This window comes from Cherax quadricarinatus, chromosome 85 (assembly GCF_038502225.1).
Source record: "Cherax quadricarinatus isolate ZL_2023a chromosome 85, ASM3850222v1, whole genome shotgun sequence".
In the NCBI taxonomy this organism is placed as follows: Eukaryota; Metazoa; Arthropoda; class Malacostraca; order Decapoda; family Parastacidae; genus Cherax; species Cherax quadricarinatus.
The window spans coordinates 11,703,517-11,723,403 of NC_091376.1; the positions used below are offsets into that span (position 1 = coordinate 11,703,517).

The 19,887-nt window shown below is 41.0% G+C and overlaps 2 protein-coding genes and 1 long non-coding RNA gene across 3 annotated transcripts in view; 2 read left to right on the forward strand and 1 right to left on the reverse strand.

The window, feature by feature from the left end:
• Window positions 1–3,176: 3,176 nt before the first annotated feature.
• The window catches only part of LOC138855216 (uncharacterized), a 49,421-nt gene continuing 32,710 nt past the window's right edge, over window positions 3,177–19,887 (reverse strand). The window contains exon 3 of the long non-coding RNA XR_011394412.1: window positions 3,177–3,338. This is a non-coding gene — a long non-coding RNA (uncharacterized lncRNA). The remainder of the gene's footprint in view (window positions 3,339–19,887) is intronic.
• Window positions 5,956–8,518, forward strand: LOC128703171 (uncharacterized). Its single transcript, XM_053797749.2, has 2 exons — window positions 5,956–6,432; window positions 7,660–8,518. Exons 1-2 carry the CDS (start codon window positions 6,394–6,396, stop codon window positions 8,338–8,340), a joined length of 720 nt encoding a protein of 239 aa, XP_053653724.1. The 5' UTR covers window positions 5,956–6,393; the 3' UTR covers window positions 8,341–8,518.
• Window positions 10,997–13,949, forward strand: LOC128703172 (peritrophin-48-like). Its single transcript, XM_070103377.1, has 2 exons — window positions 10,997–11,308; window positions 13,121–13,949. Exons 1-2 carry the CDS (start codon window positions 11,270–11,272, stop codon window positions 13,796–13,798), a joined length of 717 nt encoding a protein of 238 aa, XP_069959478.1. The 5' UTR covers window positions 10,997–11,269; the 3' UTR covers window positions 13,799–13,949.

Consider the following 19,887-nt stretch of genomic DNA (forward strand, 5'->3'; position numbering starts at 1 on the left):
TATCAGTGTCATAAAACTCCAGACCGATGCATTAGCCACTGAGCCAGCTAGCTACAATAAGATTCATCCAACTAGGTATATTGTAGCTAGCTGGCTCAGTGGCTAACACGTTGGTCTGGAGTTTTATGACTCTGATCACAAGGTCTAACCCCACCCTTGGTATGGTTTGTTTGCAATTGTGTCATTACGATTTCGTGAGTAGTGTTGGTGACTTAGCAAAAGCTGCAGCAACAGAAGTGGTTCCTGACACCAGCAATAACAGCAACACCATTGCTGACTTGCTGTGGTAGAGGTCAAGAGAAAGAGCACGACAAGTGGCAGAGAGCAGAGTTGTGAATGATAACATGTAAGAGAGTGGGACTAGCAGATGACGATGACTGAGGAAGACAGTTACTTTGTCTGTTAGAGTTAAGGTCTATTGAGCGTACAGAGGCTCATTACGACTGGAGTTCACCTGTACACTATCAGGAATACTTTAATCCATTAAAAAAGTATTAAAGTTTATTCTCTGTGTATATACACTAAGAATATATAGTTCTCTAAGTGTATATAGCTTTCAAATCTGAGGGACAAAGTGGTACTGAGAGTATATGTATATAAGAATATGTAACAACACATAAGCTGGGTGTTAAAATCACGCTATACAACTGTATGTAAATCATTACTGAATTATTTTCCCTTTCCTTGGATCAAACTTGATTGTCACTCATTTCCAATAATTACGCAACATAATACGGCACCTCATGTTATTAATTAAAGTGCAATAAATGGTACGGTTGGCCATTAAGATCAACTAATAATAGTTTGACACTCGTCTCACTGTACTGATGCTGCCTCCTGCCACAGTTATGACATATGTCAAATGAGAAGTGGTGAAGAGTGCCTGTCCACTCCCCTGGGTGGCACTGTGATGTGTGTCAAGTAAGGGGTGCTGGAGAGTGCCTTTCCACTCCCTGGGTGGCACTGTGATATGTGTCAAGTCAGGGGTGCTGGAGAGTGCCTGTCAACTCCCTGGGTGCCATATGTGCACACCCTACTGAGGCTTACATACAGCAAGAATACAACATTATTTTCCAGTGAACTGCAGCTGTATAACAGATTTTATTTAGCATAGATTGTATCATACATGTAAAAGCTAATAGTTATGCAAAACATCATAAGTGGTTGTATAGTTATGCAAAGCATAATTATGTATGATGCCAGGATGGAATGTTAAGTGATATAACTGAATGATACTGATGATCAGATCTATCAGTAGGGAGTCATCAAGGAGGAAGGTTGGTAGATAATGTTTGAACTATATAAACAGTGCAAGTTTACTAACTCATTTTTGTTGATCTGAATAATCAATTTCAGTTTTTTCATCAAGTTATTTGTTTCAATAGCAACTGATACATCTTATACAATATGTAGTTAATTTGATAAATCAACATTGCAAACACTACTAAAAATAATAATACCACCATATATGCACCTGGAGAAGAGAGAAGTGTAGAGGAGAGAGAAATTTTGGGAAATGTTGAGTGAATGTGTGGAGAGTCTTGAACCAAGTGTGAGAGTACTTGTGGTTGGGGATTTCAATGCTAAAGTGGGAAAAAATTTTATGGAGGGAGTAGTAGGTAAATTTGGGGTGCCAAGGGCAAATGAAAATGGGGAGCCTTTAATTGAACTATGTGTAGAAAGAGGTTTGGTAATAAGTAATACATATTTTATGAAAAAGAGGATAAATAAATATACAAGGTATGATATAGCATGTAATGAAAGTAGTTTGTTAGATTATGTATTGGTGGATAAAAGGTGGTAAGTTACTAAATGCTGTACAGAGTTTTTATGAGGACAGTGAGGCTCAGGTTAGGGTGTGTAGAAGAGAGGGAGAATACTTCCCGGTAAAAGTAGATCTTAGACAGGGATGTGTAATATCACCATGGTTGTTTAATATATTTATAGATAAGGTTGTAAAAGAAGTAAATGCTACGGTGTTCGGGAGAGGGGTAGGATTAAATTATGGGGAATCAAATTAAAAAATAACACAGTTACTTTTTGCTGATGATACTGTGCTTATGGGTGATTCTAAAGAAAAATTGCAGAGGTTAGTTGACGAATTTGGGAGTGTGTTTAAAGGCAGAAAGTTGAAAGTGAACATAGAAAAGAGTAAGGTGATGAGGGTATAAAATGATTTAGATAAAGAAAAATTGGATATCAAATTGGGGAGGAGGAGTATGGAAGAAGTGAATGTTTTCAGATATTTGGGAGTTGACATATCAGTGGACGGATTTATGAAGGATGAGGTTAATCATAGAATTGATGAGGGGAAAAAAGATAAGAGTGGTGCACTGAGGTATATGTGGAGACAAAGAATGTTAACTATGGAGGTAAAGAAGGAAATGTATGAAAGTATAGTGGTATCAAAACTCTTATATGAGTGTGAAGCTTGGGTTGTAAATGCTGTAGCGAGGAGGTTGTTGGAGGCAGTGGAGATGTCCTGTCTAAGGGCAATGTGTGGTGTAAATATTATGCAGAAAATTCATAGTGTGGCAATTAGGAGAAGGTGTGGAGTTAATAAAAGTATTAGTCAGAGGGCTGAAGAGGGGTTGTTGAGGTGGTTTGGTCATTTAGAGAGAATGGATCAAAGTAGAATGACATGGAGAGCGTATAAATCTGTAGGGGAAGGAAGGTGGGGTAGGGGTCGTCCTCGAAAGGGTTGGAGGGAGGGGGTAAAGGAGGTTTTGTGGGCAAGGGGCTTGGACTTCCAGCAAGCGTGTGTGAGCGTGTTAGATAGGAGTGAATGGAGACGAATGGTATTTGGGACCTGACAAGCTGTTGGAGTGTGAGCAGGGTAATATTTAGTGAAGGGATTCAGGGAAACCGGTTACTTTTTACAAGGCCGGACTTGAGTCCTGGAAATGGGAAGTACAATGCCTGCACTTTAAAGGAGGGGTTTGGGATATTGGCAGTTTGGAGGGATATGTTGTGTATCTTTATAAGTATATACTTCTAAACTGTTGTATTCTGGGCACCTCTGTAAAAACAGTGATTATGTGTGTGTGGTGAAAGTGTTGAATGATGATGAAAGTATTTTCTTTTTGGGGATTTTCTTTCTTTTTGGGTCACCCTGCCTCGGTGGGAGACGGCCGACTTGTTAAAAAAAAAAAACTGCAACAACTGTTATTGCTGCTACTGCTACTACTAATACTGCTGCTGCTACTACAATATTACTACAACTACCAAAAATAATTCGTACATTACAAAACTGAGCCAGAAATCTTCACGAGGGGACAAAGCCACAAGTCTAGAGGCGACGAGTGAGGAAGCAAACACTGCCAGCTACCATCCTTATTCTGAATACAAAGAAACCTCTATATTACAATTGTAGAATATCTTCAGTTTCAAACTATTAAAAAATTAATGAATAAGAAAGTAGCCAAAAAACTACATACGTATATATAATATACAATCACAGACAAGCCACTGGAGGGGAAATCTTCAGCTTAAGATCTTAAGATGTTTTACACATCTTGGTGCATCATCAGGAGCTATGCAGTGTTGCATGAGCAACAGGTGGATTGAGGGAAACTTTCCTCACAGCACTTGCAACTTTGCAAAGCTCCTGATGATGCACGGAGATATGTGAAAGATCTTGCACTGAAGATTTCCATCCCCCTGAGGCTTGTCTTACACACACACACACATATGTATATACACATGTATATATGTGTATATTTTCGATTTTACACTATATATGTTTCTTAGATAAATACCAGTTTTTGAATAAGTGTTTTTTCGAGATGCCAGATGATATGAGACATGTGGCTAATAAGCATGAGATACACTCGCCATATAACACATAACAGGAGGTGAGTTGCTCCAATATTATCTGAGGGAAATACACAGCTGTTTATCATGGAACTTTTTCTTGCTAAATGTTGTAGTTTACGCAATTGACATATTAAGAACCGGGGTATGTGATACCCAGAATACTTATAGCTGGGGTATGTGATACCCAGGATACTTATAGCTGGGGTATGTGAAGCCCAGGATACTTGTAGCTGGGGTATGTGATACCCAGGATACTTGGGGTAATGAATAGAGCAATAATAATGAGCTTACACAGTCATGAAATCAATAAAATATTACAGTGTATTTATATATATTTTGTTATTAGTTATTTAATGCCAAGCTTATTCTTAAGAGGCACGTAAGTTCCCTCGTCTTTAATAACTCTTTGTGGGTTTCATATCACGAATAAATCTAACATTATATAATTAAAAGATACATGTCTACATTACAAACCGTCTGGAGGCAATTGATGAAGAAATTGCCATTGTTATTGCTGTTAGTTTATTCGTCAGGAAAAATCTGTCACAGGTCTGTTTTACGGTGAGTCATTAACCGGCACCTTGACTGGGACGTAACTATACTGTGTCTAAGGTCACATATTAAGGTCACTGCTGTAATGGTTGCTATAGCAGCAGTGACCGTTGATTTACCAGTGCTGAGCTCAGTGGCCTGAGTCCAAAGTATCATAATTATAATATATGTTGCTGGAAGGACTGAGGATGCTGCAGGTGCTCGTTGTATCATTGACGAAGATGTCAGCATAATAAGCTTCAGGGAGGAAACCAGTACTAGTTATATAGGTATAAAGGAGAAATAGGCTTAAATCCATACAGTATACAACAACTTCGTGATTCATTTGGACAAGCTGTAACAAACTAAGCTGATCTTAAAGACAGCCTAGAGACGTGTCCAATAACAGTATTTATTTCTAAGAATAAACAAATAGCTAAATAAGCTTTTGTTGAGAAATTTCACCGTGTAAAATTTTATCATGACCCAATTATGCACCCCATACCCATCCTGTCGTCGGTAGTCGAAAGATTACAGAGGTACATAATGGGTCCAGGGACCGGACCCCAAAGTTTTGATAGCTTAACAAGTTACAAAGGTAACGAACTCCAGGTAGATCTGGTCACAATCACGACAAATTACAAAGGTAATGTATCATCTACACTTCTATACATTGTTACAATCACGACAAATTACAAAGGTAATGTATCATCTACACTTCTACACATTGTTACAATCATGAACAAATTACAAAGTAATGAGCCATTCACACATCCACACCCGGTCAGGCGGTCACAAGTGTAATGAGTTATAAGTACAAATATTAATTGGGTCACACACACGAGCGCGCGCGCGCACACACACACACACACAGTGTGTGTGTGTGTGTGTGTGTGTGTGTGTGTGACGTGATAAAGATTTTATCTTCATCATTGTTGATGGTAAGGCGTATGGTAGCCCCCTTCATCATGTTATTTTGGCGTTTTTAAGGAGTGTTGGACACACAAGAGTCGGTAAGATAACACTATCTTGACAATAATTTTGAGGATGAATTAATATCTAAAATAGGGATTAAACATTGTGTATATACAGAAAGTAGAAAACGGTACAATACCATGAGTGAAACAATACACAAATATCTCGAACATAGAAGCTTATGACGACGTTTCGGTCCAGCTTGGACCATTAACTAGTCACACTAACACACGAAGATGGGGAGCCAGTTAGTGTGACTAGTCAATGGTCCAAGTCGGGCCAAAACATCAGCTTCTTTCTATGTGCGGGTTATTTGTGTCCTGTGTATATACACTTGGAGATACACATCTAGGTGTATATACGTTTGTGTATTTCGTGGTTACAATAAATCATGTGTAGCATCTTGTAATATTCCAAGTGACATGTTCATCAGTAATAAAAGTATTTGATTTTAAATATTGAGATAAAATGGTAACAAACTGGCGCAGAAAAATATATTTAACTTGCTTAATTATTTCTTATATAAAAAGTGCGTTTAGCAATTTCGAAGTCTATTAATTGAGTTCTCTATGAGAGTCTGAGAACTAGCAGGTGTTTTATCTAGGTTACAACAACCACTGTTTATAAAGAGGCAAGAACACTGTAAGGTTAGTGAGAATACGAGAACCACTCTAGCAAGATACATTCATCCCACAGTAAGAATCAGTCAAGCCATAGAGAACAGGCACCCCACAAGAAGCACAGCCACCCTACAAGAAGCACAGCCACCCTACAAGAAGCACAGCCACCCTACAAGAAGCACAGCCACCCTACAAGAAGCACAGCCACCCTACAAGAAGCACAGCCACCCTACAAGAAGCACAGCCACCCTACAAGAAGCACAACCACCCTACAAGAAGCACAACCACCCTACAAGAAGCACAACCACCCTACAAGAAGCACAACCACCCTACAAGAAGCACAGCCACCCTACAAGAAGCACAGCCACCCTACAAGAAGCACAGCCACCCTACAAGAAGTACAGTCACCCTACAAGAAGCCAGAAGGGCACCAGCAGAGCTGAAGAAATCCATGATGTCGTCCAAGTTCTTTTACCTCGTTGTTATACTGGTAACTTAATCTCATTTATATTATTACTCCCACATCAGCGTAGCAGGATGGAGTAAAAAGCTCTCTTCTGTTATCACTGACATTTTCCTATTAATTTGATATTCACCGCATCAGTTTCTTATTTACCAGCAGAATAGTCAACAGACTAATTTTTCTGATTAATTCTTATAGGTTCTCACAAACTCCATCTCACCCACATCTCTACTCTTTCCCGCACTAGACTTTCTCTTAATGTAGAAATTAGATATGAAAATAGCTTTGTTTTTTTTAAGTTCCTCCATCACCACTTATATTATTCCGGCTGGAATTTTGCAGCTCTTTTTATTTCTTCCCTAATTGTAAGATATTCATCTTTCACTCTCACTTGTACCAGGAACTTAGACATTAATTAGGACTGAGCTGTGGATAGTTCCTAATAACCATCCATTGATGAACCTTGGGTGAATATTAAAGTCTGATTTAATAATAATAATAATAATAATAATAATAATAATAATAATAATAATAATAATAATAATAATAATATCTTTATTTCTACGAGTACATGTACAAGGTATACAGGCCTAGCTAACATCAATGACATACTAAATAGAAAGCCACTTGTTATGCAGAGCATTTCGGGCAGTTTTGTCCCAGGATGCGACCTACACCAGTCGACTAACACCCAGGTACCCATTTTACTGATGGGTGAACATGGACAGCAGGTGTCTTAAGGAAACACGTCCTAATGTTTTCCAACCGTACCGGGAAACGAACCCCGGACACTCAATGTGTGAGTTGAGTGCACTACCAACCAAGCCCCAGGATACCTTATTACTATGTAATGGTTTTTTATGACTCCCATTCTCCCGATGCTTTACAATTCTTGTTTTTATGTTCATTATTTAGAATATTAGTTGGAATATTGGCACTACATTTTCTGTTCTCTGTCATTTTGTCAGTTGACGCGTCTCCAGTGGCTGATTGAATTTTTTCTAGTGGTTCAAACAATGATTGTTTGGTATACAGCATCTCTGTTTGTTACGCAACATGTGTTTGTTATGCAACATGTGTGCTTGGCATGCACCACCTGTGTTTGATCTGCAATATTTTTGATCAAACCCATGTTTTTGTTACTTAAAACAAATGAACTGCTTCATCAACATTCACACTTTTTTTCTCATTTTGTTGTAATGGAAAGTACTTATATGTTGACACAAGGTAGTAAAGTTTACTTTATAACTTCAGGTTATCGGTGTGTCAGGCGATGTTCCTTACACCAGCTGTGACACAGACTGTGTCAAGGAAGTCCTGCAAGTTTTGAGTGAGACACAAGCGGCGACTGAGGATTACTGTGTCCTTAACTGTACTGAGAAAGATCCCGGTGAAAAAATTCCTGATCCTACTAACTGCCGTAGGTATTACGTTTGCTTGGAAAATGGACATCCGAGTGATATTCCATTCACCTGCGACGATGACCAAAAATTTGATAATGTATCTTCCGATTGTCATGAAGCGGGCTCCGCTACTTGTGGAGTATGTGCACCAAAATGTCTTTATTCATGTCCAAGTCCTGGCGTAACTGCCGTAATTGCGGATCCGAACGACTGTGCCCAGTACTACCTGTGTGGAGTAAGTGAGGATCCTATTCACATTCCTTGTCCCGCAGACAATTACTTTGATGGCACAGAATGCCAGGCAGACAAGTCTCAGTGTTGTGATCCGTGTATAGTCTATTGTACAGATGCCTACACTGAGATCGCTGATCCAACAAATTGCCAGAATTTTTACTACTGTCCAGAAGCAAATTATTATCCCGAGAGTGATAATTTACACACATGTCCGGAGGGAGAAAAATTTTCTGCTACAACAGGCGAATGTGATGGAACAGCTGACTGCGTGCAGCCATGCGCCTCTCCTACTAACTGAACAAGAGTCATCACAACCCTGTTGCATGTGGGGCACCACATCACATGTGAGGCACATATGAGTTATGGAACACATACCTTTCACATTTGTTGTTAAAAATCACATCTTACATCAAATAAATAAATTACCAATACTGTGTTATTGTATCAAAAGTCTGTAAATAAATAATTTATTCTGATTTAGTTATTAATCAGTCCTAACTTAAATTATTATATTTCTGGGAAAGCTCTAAACCCACACGAGTCATCCCTTGGATGAAGAGACCTACATAAACTTTCATTTTCAGCCATCAAACTCCAGTTTACTGTATATATATATATATATATATATATATATATATATATATATATATATATATATATATATATATATATACACATTATATGTAGATCAAGCCACATGAGAATGTAAATCTTTAATTCAAGATCTTTCACACTCGTGCGTCGTCAGGAGCTACTTGATCTTGTCACTCAGAATTTTCCCTTCCTTTCATCATAGTGGGCTTTATTAAGTACAGTAATGGCAGTTGAGGCAGTATATTTCATTCCAATTGATGGTGTGGCTGAAACTTTTCAAATGTTGGAAGAGAGCAGAGTTTTCTTGACAATATCTGAAAATACGTTTATGTTAGAATAACAGTTCTCCAAATATTGCCATGGCTGTCCTATGTACACTGAGTCTCAAGTATTACAAGAGTTGCTGCAGACATGAGGGTTTTCCTGATCAGCCGGGCTGTGGCTCGTACGTTGGTTTGCGTGCAGCCAGCAGCAACAGCCTGGTTGATCAGGGGCTGATCCACCAGGAGGCCTGGTCACAGACCGGGCCGCGGGGGCGTTGACCCCCGAAACTCTCTCCAGGTAAACTCCAGACGGAGTTCTTGTGTTGTTTGAAAATGACTGTCAGATTTGTTGAGATATGAAAAGGCTGAAACCACCAATTGCATTTTCTTGCTCTTCCTGATATTCTGGCTTATTAAAACTGATATTAGCTTTATGTAAACCCGCTTTCAGCTGAACATAGCATAACTTCTTAAGTTTGTTTGTATACGTTTAGTTTCATAATGAATATGTTTCTTAGACAAATACCAGTGTTTCGTTGTAACAATTTTTCAACATGACAGAGGGCGGAGCATGTGAGAAATGTGGCTAATAAGCCTGAGATACACTCGCCACATAACACATGGCAGGAGGTGAGTTGCTCCAACATTATCTGAGGGAAATACACAGCTGTTCATCATGGAACTTTTTCTTGCTAAATGTTGTAGTTAACGCAACTGACATACTTGGAACTGGGGTATGTGATATCCAGGATACTTGGAGTTAGGCTATGTGATACCCAGGATACTTGGAACTGGGGTATGAGATAGTCAGGATACTTGGAACTGGAGTATGTGATACCCAGGATACTTGGAACTGGGGTATGTGATACCCAGGATACCTGGAACTGGTAACACTGCTTTAACATTAATTTTGAGGATGAATTAATATCTAAAATAAGTGTTAATGTAAACACTGTATATTAACATAAAGAACAACATTGCACAATACCATGGCTGGAACAATACACAAACAACCCGAACGTAGGAGAGAGAAACTTATGACGATGTTTCGGTCCGACTTGGAATATTAACCAGTCACGCTAACACACGAAGATGGGGGGAGCCAGTGTTAGTGTGACTAGTCAATGGGCCAAGTCTGACCGAAACGTCGTCCTTAGCTTCTTTCTATGTGCGGGTTATTTGTGTCCTGCTGCACACTAACAGCACCTTTCAAGGCAGGTGAAATTGCTGACCTAGAAAATGTACAGAGAACCTTCACGGCGCGCATAACGGAGATGAAACACCTGAATTACTGGGAGCGCTTAAAGTTCCTGAACCTGTATTCCCTGGAACGCAGGCGGGAGAGATACATGATTATATACACCTGGAAAATCCTAGAGGGACTACTACCAAACTTGCACACAAAAATCACTCTCTACGAAAGCAAAAGACTCGACAGACGATGCAACATCCCCCCAATGAAAAGCAGGGGTGTCACTAGCACGTTAAGAGACAATACAATAAGTGTCAGGGGCCCAAGACTGTTCAACTGCCTCTCAGCATACATGAAGGGGATTACCAATAGACCCCTGGCTGTCTTCAAGCAGGCACTGGACAAGCACCTAAAGTCGGTATCTGACCAGCCGGGCTGTGGCTCGTACGTTGGATTGCGTGCAGCCAGTAGTAACAGCCTGGTTGATCAGGCCCTGATCCACCATGATGCCTGGTCACAGACCGGGCCGCGGGGGCGTTGATCCCCGGAACTCTCTCCAGGTAAACTGCAGGTAAACCTGGAGATACACATCTAGATGTATATACGTTTGTGTATTACGGGGTTACAATAAATCATGTGAAGCTCTGACACGTTCTCCAGTAATTATAATAGTATTTGATTTTAAATATTGAGATAAAATGGTGACAAACTGACGCAGAAAAATATATTTAACTTTCATAGTATAATGCTACCAATTATTTATTATACAAAAAAAAGTTTGTTTAGCAATTTCGAAGCCTTTTAATTGAGTTCTCTGTGAGCGTCTGAGAACTAGCAGGTGTTTTATCTATGTTACAACAACCACTGTTTATAAAGAGGTAAGAACACTGTAAGGTTAGTGAGTATACGATAGCCACTCTAGCAAGATACATTCATCCCACAGTAAGAATCAGTCAAGCCATAGAGAACAGGCACCCCACAAGAAGCACAGCCACCCTACAAGAAGCACAACCACCCTACAAGAAGCACAACCACCCTACAAGAAGCACAGCCACCCTGCAAGAAGCACAACCACCCTACAAGAAGCACAGCCACCCTACAAGAAGCACAGCCACCCTACAAGAAGCACAGGCACTCTACAAGAAGCCAGAAGGGCACCAGCAGAGCTGAAGAAATCCATGATGTCGTCCAAGTTCTTTTACCTCGTTGTTATACTGGTAACTTAATCTCATTTATGTTACTACTCCCACATCAGCGTAGCAGGATGGAGTAAAAAGCTCTCTTCTCCTGTTATCACTGACATTTTCCTATTAATTTGATATTCACCACATCAGTTTCTTACCAGCAGAATAGTCAACAGACTAATTTTTCTGATTAATTCTTTTAGGTTCTCACAAACTCCATCTCACCCACATCTCTACTCTTTCCCGCATTAGGTATGAAAAACAGCTCTCTGTATTTTTTAAATTCCTCCATCATCACTTACATTATTCCGGCTGGAATTTTGAAACTCTTTCTTCTTCCTTGATTCTAATATATTCATCTTTCACTCGCACTTGTACCAGGAATTTAAACATTAGGACTGAGCTGTGGATAGTTCCTAATAACCATCCACTCTGATGAACCATGGGTGAATATTAAAGTCTGATTGGTTCATCTCTTCACAATATTAGAGGCTGGATAACATACTGCTGAGGAAGATCTTTATTACTACATGTATTATTTTGTTCTCATTGTGTCTTCTCCATTATAGATTTTCTCATTTCTGTATTTCTCAGTGACTATAATCTCCCATTACAAGCAGTTCTGTCCACTTCCTCTTAGTGACAGCCTCTTTGTTACTCTCACATTCCTCTTGTACAGGACGGACATCAATGCTTTTATTCTTCCTGATGTTATAGTCATCAAAAACATGATCATTATACACAGTGTTATTTGTCACATTCAACTTTCCTAAACTCAACTTTACCTTAAATATGATTATCACTCCTTTATCCTTCACTGGTTTGTCTTAGCTTGTTATTTGCAGCCAAGTGTATATAAATCCTCTGTTATTATTTATGTTTTAAATTCTGTAATTGTTATTAGACACTCATGACTTTTCTTTCCCACTTTAGTTTATTTCTTATATATGAAACAGATTCCATTCAGAGTTATGTACAACACTTTTGAGGCTGTTTTTTTTTTTTTATACAAATTAGTTTTACAAGCTAAGAGATGTTATTCTGCCTCAGCTCATTTCAAAGCCACCAGCCTTTTCTATGTATACTACCACCCTCAGGATGCCACCCACACCAGTTGGTTAGCACCCATGTACATACTTCTAGATGAACAGGGACAGCAGGTGTAAGGAAACACCCGTATCGGGAATCGAACCTCGGACACTCAGTGTGTGAAGTGAGTGCGCTACCAACCGAGTCACAGGACATCCTGTTACTATGTGATGGTTCTTTTATGAGTTTAAATTAAGTAAGATTTGTCAGGAAACAGGACAAGTGTTTCCTGATGCGGGTCTTATTCATATGATGACCCACCGCTGGAGCTTGTGGTCATCTGACCGAGGCCTTTCCCTGGCTTACCAGTCCACCACTTTAAAAACTATGGATATGATAATAACCATTTTGTTTTCTTTTATGACTGTTCTTCCGCTGCTTCACAATTCCCTGGGTGATTAACTTCATTATTTACAACATTAGTTGGAATATTGCCACTACATTTTCTGTTGTCTATTATTTTACCAGCTGACGCGTCTCCAGTGGGTGGTTGAATTTTTCTAGCGGTTCAAACAATGATTTTGTTTGTTATGCAACATCTGTGTTTGCTATGCAACATATGTTTCTGCTGCAGCATCTTTCGTTGTATTGCAGCAATAATGTTTGATCTGCAACATGTTTTATTAAACCCATGTTTTTGTTACTTAAAACGAATGAATTACTAGATCAACATTCACACTTTTTTTTGTCATTTTGTTGTAATGGAAAGTACTTACATGTTGACACAAGGTAGTAAAGTTTACTTTATAACTTCAGGTTATCGGTGTGTCAGGCGATGTTCCTTACACGAGCTGTGACACAGACTGTGTCAAGGAAGTTCTGCAAGCTGTGAGTGAGACACAAGCGGCGACTGAGGATTACTGTGTCCTTGACTGTACTGGGAAAGATCCCGGTGCTAAAATTCCTGATCCTACTAACTGCCGTAATTATTACGTTTGCTTGGCCAACGGACATCCGAGTGATGTTTCGTTCCCTTGCCCCGGCGACCAAAAATTTGATGTAACTCAAGGTTGTATTGATGCGGACTCCGCTAGTTGTGGAGTATGTGCACCAAAATGTCTTTATTCATGTCCAAGTCCTGGCGTAACTGCCGTAATTGCGGATCCGAACGACTGCACCCAGTACTACCTGTGTGGAGTAGGTGATACTCCTATTCATCTTACTTGTGCCACAGACACTTACTTTGATGGCACAGACTGCCAGGCAGACAATTCTCGGTGTTGTGATCCGTGTATAGTCTATTGTACAGATGCCTACACTCAGATCGCTGATCCAACAAATTGCCAGAATTTTTACTACTGTCCAGAAGCAAATTATTATCCCGAGAGTGATAATTTACACACATGTCCGAATGGAGAAAATTTTTCTGGTACAGAAGGTGAATGTGATGGAACAGCTGACTGCGTGCAGCCATGCGCCTCTCCTACTAACTGAACAAGAGTCATCACTGCCCTGTTGCATGTGGGGCACCACATCACATGTGAGGCACATATGAGTTATGGAACACATACCTTTCACATTTGTTGTTAAATTACGAATAGTGTATTATTGTATCAGAAGTCTGCAAATAAATCAATTATTCTGATATAGTTATCCTTAATCAATCCTAACTTAAATTATTATATTTCTGGGGAAGCTCTAAACCCATAGGTGTCATAAAGCTTCTGGGGAATCTTAAGTAATCAGGTGTGAGTCGAGGAGAGTGTAGCTCCAGTCCCGTGGATTATGAGACTTACAAAATTTTAAATGTTTTCACCCAGCAAACTCCAGTTTGTTGGACACACACACACACACACACACACACACACACACACGACACAGAAACAAGGGGTCACAATTGGAAGCTGAAGACTCAGACGAGTCAGAGGGATGTTAGGAAGTATTTCTTCAGTCATAGAGTCGTTAGGAAGTGGAATAGCCTAGCAAGTGATGTAATGGAGGCAGGAACCATACATAGCTTTAAGACGAGGTTTGATAGAGCTTATGGAGCAGGGAGAGGACCCAGTAGCGATCAGTGAAGAGGCGGGGCCAGGAACTATGAATCGACCCCTGCAACCACAAACAGGTGTGTACACACAAATCTATCTGATCTTACCTCTGAGAAATTTTTCTCTTCCTTCCACCATCATTTCACCATCGTGGTCTTTACCTGGAGTTTACCTGGAGAGAGTTCCGGGGGTCAACGCCCCCGCGGCCCGGTCTGTGACCAGGCCTCCTGGTGGATCAGAGCCTGATCAACCAGGCTGTTGCTGCTGGCTGCACGCAAACCAACGTACAAGCCACAGCCCGGCTGGTCAGGAACCGACTTTAAGAGCTTGTCCAGTGCCAGCTTGAAGACTGCCAGGGGTCTGTTGGTAATCCCCCTTATGTATGCTGGGAGGCAGTTGAACAGTCTCGGGCCCCTAACACTTATTGTATGGTCTCTTAACGTGCTAGTGACACCCCTGCTTTTCATTGGGGGGATGTTGCATTGTCTGCCAAGTCTTTTGCTTTCGTAGTGAGTGATTTTCGTGTGCAAGTTCGGTACTAGTCCCTCTAGGATTTTCCAGGTGTATATAATCATGTATCTCTCCCGCCTGCGTTCCAGGGAATACAGGTTCAGGAACCTCAAGCGCTCCCAGTAATTGAGGTGTTTTATCTCCGTTATGCGCGCCGTGAAGGTTCTCTGTACATTTTCTAGGTCAGCAATTTCACCTGCCTTGAAAGGTGCTGTTAGTGTGCAGCAATATTCCAGCCTAGATAGAACAAGTGACCTGAAGAGTGTCATCATGGGCTTGGCCTCCCTAGTTTTGAAGGTTCTCATTATCCATCCTGTCATTTTTCTAGCAGATGCGATTGATACAATGTTATGGTCCTTGAAGGTGAGATCATCCGACATAATCACTCCCAGGTCTTTGACGTTGGTGTTTCGCTCTATTTTGTGGCCAGAATTTGTTTTGTACTCTGATGAAGATTTAATTTCCTCGTGTTTACCATATCTGAGTAATTGAAATTTCTCATCGTTGAACTTCATATTGTTTTCTGCAGCCCACTGAAAGATTTTTTTTTATATTTTATTTAAAACAGTACAGAACAGTTAATAAAAAAAAAATAATACAAGACCTATCCGGCAACAGATGTGATAACCTTCCATCGCCTAATGAACCACACACAACTCCGTGTGGCTTCCAACACCCCCCCCCCTCTTTACCCCCCTATTCTAAATCAAACAGGTTTACCACAGCAACCTGCATTAATCTTACAGACATATTGACATATATACATTAATATAACAGTTGTCATGCTTGTCCACAAAGTGTATTAAACGACCACAAGACTGCTTGAACAGTGTACTAACAACAGTCATGGTTTAGATATATATCACAACAAACATTACATTGCTACAACATAAAAGACACGTAGCACACATAAGTAATTCACTACAGGAAAAGACACCTATTCCTAAAAATTATCCCCAACACAAACGTGTTTAAAGCCTCAACCCCCCCCACCCCCCTTTGCATTTCCCACCCAAACCTATTCCCAGCCAAACATACAAAATTATACCTGGAGTTTACCTGGAGAGAGTTCCGGGGGTCAACGCCCCCGCGGCCCGGTCTGTGACCAGGCTTCCTGGTGGATCAGAGCCTGATCAACCAGGCTGTTGCTGCTGGCTGCACGCAAACCAACGTACGAGCCACAGCCAGGCTGATCAGGAACTGACTTTAGGTGCTTGTCCAGTGCCAGCTTGAAGACTGCCAGGGGTCTGTTGGTAATCCCCCTTATGTATGCTGGGAGGCAGTTGAACAGTCTCGGGCCCCTAACACTTACTGTATGGTCTCTTAACGTGCTAGTGACGCCCCTGCTTTTCATTGGGGGGATGGTGCATCGTCTGCCAAGTCTTTTGCTTTCGTAGTGAGTGATTTTCGTGTGCAAGTTCGATACTAGTCCCTCTAGGATTTTCCAGGTGTATATAATCATGTATCTCTCCCTCCTGCGTTCCAGGGAATACAGGTTTAGGAACCTCAAGCGCTCCCAGTAATTGAGGTGTTTTATCTCCGTTATGCGCGCCGTGAACGTTCTCTGTACATTTTCTAGGTCGGCAATTTCACCTGCCTTGAAAGGTGCTGTTAGTGTGCAGCAATATTCCAGCCTAGATAGAACAAGTGACCTGAAGAGTGTCATCATGGGCTTGGCCTCCCTAGTTTTGAAGGTTCTCATTATCCATCCTGTCATTTTTCTAGCAGATGCGATTGATACAATGTTACGGTCCTTGAAGGTGAGATCATCCGACATGATCACTCCCAGGTCTTTGACGTTGGTGTTTCGCTCTATTTTGTGGCCAGAATTTGTTTTGTACTCTGATGAAGATTTAATTTCCTCATGTTTACCATATCTGAGTAATTGAAATTTCTCATCGTTGAACTTCATATTGTTTTCTGCAGCCCACTGAAAGATTTGGTTGATGTCCGCCTGGAGCCTTGCAGTGTCTGCAATGGAAGACACTGTCATGCAGATTCGGGTGTCATCTGCAAAGGAAGACACGGTGCTGTGGCTGACATCCTTGTCTATGTCGGATATGAGGATGAGGAACAAGATGGGAGCGAGTACTGTGCCTTGTGGAACAGAGCTTTTCACCGTAGCTGCTTCGGACTTTACTCTGTCGACGACTACTCTCTGTGTTCTGTTAGTGAGGAAATTATAGATCCATCGACCGACTTTTCCTGTTATTCCTTTAGCACGCATTTTGTGCGCTATTACGCCATGGTCACACTTGTCGAAGGCTTTTGCAAAGTCTGTATATATTACATCTGCATTCTTTTTGTCTTCTAGTGCATTTAGGACCTTGTCGTAGTGATCCAATAGTTGAGACAGACAGGAGCGACCTGTTCGAAACCCATGTTGCCCTGGGTTGTGTAACTGATGGGTTTCTAGATGGGTGATCTTGCTTCTTAGGACCCTTTCAAAGATTTTTATGATATGGGATGTTAGTGCTATTGGTCTGTAGTTCTTTGCTGTTGCTTTACTGCCCCCTTTGTGGAGTGGGGCTATGTCTGTTGTTTTTAGTAACTGTGGGACGACCCCCGTGTCCATGCTCCCTCTCCATAGGATGGAAAAGGCTCGTGATAGGGGCTTCTTGCAGTTCTTGATGAACACAGAGTTCCATGAGTCTGGCCCTGGGGCAGAGTGCATGGGCATGTCATTTATCGCCTGTTCGAAGTCATTTGGCGTCAGGATAACATCGGATAGGCTTGTGTTAATCAAATTTTGTGGCTCTCTCATAAAAAATTCATTTTGATCTTCGACTCTCAGTCTGGTTAGCGGCTTGCTAAAAACTGAGTCATATTGGGACTTGAGTAGCTCACTCATTTCCTTGCTGTCATCTGTGTAGGACCCATCTTGTTTAAGTAGGGGCCCAATACTGGACGTTGTTCTCGATTTTGATTTGGCATAGGAGAAGAAATACTTTGGGTGTCTTTCGATTTCATTTATGGCTTTTAGTTCTTCCCGCGATTCCTGACTCCTAAAGGATTCTTTTAGCTTAAGTTCGATGCTTGCTATTTCTCTGACCAGTGTCTCCCTACGCATTTCAGATATATTGACCTCTTTTAGCCGCTGTTATTCTTTTCCGTCGCCTGTAAAGGGAGCGCCTGTCTCTTTCTATTTTACATCTACTCCTCCTTTTTCTTAGAGGAATAAGCTTTGTGCATACATCGAGTGCCACCAAGTTAATCTGTTCTAGGCATAAGTTGGGGTCTGTGTTGCTTAGTATATCTTCCCAGCTTATATCGGTTAGGACTTGGTTTACTTGGTCCCACTTTATGTTTTTGTTATTGAAGTTGAATTTGGTGAATGCTCCCTCGTGACTAGTCTCATTACGTCGGTCTGGGGCTCCACGCATACATGTCTGAACCTCAATTATATTGTGATCTGAGTATATTGTTTTTGATATGGTGACATTTCTTATCAGATCATCATTGTTAGTGAAGATGAGGTCTAGTGTATTCTCCATTCTAGTAGGCTCTATTATTTGCTGGTTTAAATTGAATTTTGTGCAGAGATTTAAAAGCTCGTGTGAGTGTGAGTTTTCATCAGAGCTGCCTCCTGGTGTTATTACTGCAACAATATTATTTGCTATATTCCTCCATTTTAGGTGCCTTAAGTTGAAATCCCCCAGGAGCAAGATGTTGGGTGCAGGAGCTGGAAGATTTTCCAGACAGTGGTCAATTTTTAACAGCTGTTCCTGGAATTGCTGGGATGTTGCATCCGGAGGCTTGTAGACTACCACAATGACTAGGTTTTGGTTCTCGACCTTTACTGCTAAAACTTCCACTACATCATTTGAGGCATTAAGCAGTTCTGTGCAAACAAGTGACTCTGCAATGTACAGGCCAACCCCCCCCCTTTTGCCTGTTCACTCTGTCACATCTGTATAGGTTGTAACCTGGGATCCATATTTCGTTGTCCAAGTGATCCTTTTTGTGGGTCTCGGTGAAAGCCGCGAACATTGCCTTTGCCTCTGCAAGCAGTCCACGGATGAAAGGTATTTTGTTGTTTGTTGCTGGCTTTAGACCCTGTATATTTGCAAAGAAGAATGTTATCGGACTGGTGGTATTGTTGGTACTGGGGGGGGGGGATTTTTTTCCGGCATTAGTATCTGTATCTGTTGGTTTGGAGTGGAGGCCATCGACTGTGGTTCCACTCCAGGAATGACTGGATTTGGTGTACGATTTCTGCCATTTCCTGCCAGTTTTTTTCCTTCCTGGCACTAAAAAACCTCTCCCTCTTGAGTGGCTGTGGCTACCCAGGTTTTCCCATGGCCTGGATGTTTTGTATCTTTTTGTCCCCTTTAGATGGTATGCCTGGCAATTTAAGTTATAGCACAGTCTTTCCTGTACTGAAGAGGTACACAGTTCAGGGTGAAAAATCTTACAGGAAGGGAGTTTGCATTTTCCTGTTGTCATATGGGCATGGCATTTTCTAGGGTGGTCATAGTTGCACGTCCCATCTGTTTTTCCAGATTTCCCATGCCAGCAGATACTAAGTGCATAGTATGTGCACAGGCTTGGTTTCCGTTTGCCTTGGGTTTCTGTGACTGTATTCCCTGTTGGTGCATGTTTCCCTGTCTTACTTCTATCCTCCCTAGCACCAACAATGGAGCTCCCACCAGTTGTTTTTCGTAATATATCCTCACTATTGCTAGTGGAGTCCTCTTGTTTGCTATTTCCTGCGGTATTTCTAGTTTGCAATATTGGTTTTATCTTATCTTTGACTACACTTGTTTCCCTACTATGGCTCCTGTCCCCTATGAGGTCATTTATATGTATTCCTTCCTGCGTATAATTCCCGTCTCCCAGGACAGCACCTCCAGCTTCACCATTACTGTCTCCCAGGACAGCACTATCAGCCCCACATTTACTGACTACCAGTAAAGAAAAAGAATATAACATCGTAACACATTCATACAGGACATGTATATACACAACCCATTTCACAAATATCCTCAAGTAATTACAAAGGGTCTATCCATGTACATACAAGAG

Bases quoted from the DNA above. Each gene is read 5' to 3' on its own strand.
- LOC128703171 (XM_053797749.2), top strand. From the start codon at position 6,394: ATGATGTCGTCCAAGTTCTTTTACCTCGTTGTTATACTG. The intron at 6,433-7,659 runs GTAACTTAATCT...TTATAACTTCAG, and splicing joins TTTACCTCGTTGTTATACTG to GTTATCGGTGTGTCAGGCGA.
- LOC128703172 (XM_070103377.1), top strand. From the start codon at position 11,270: ATGATGTCGTCCAAGTTCTTTTACCTCGTTGTTATACTG. The intron at 11,309-13,120 runs GTAACTTAATCT...TTATAACTTCAG, and splicing joins TTTACCTCGTTGTTATACTG to GTTATCGGTGTGTCAGGCGA.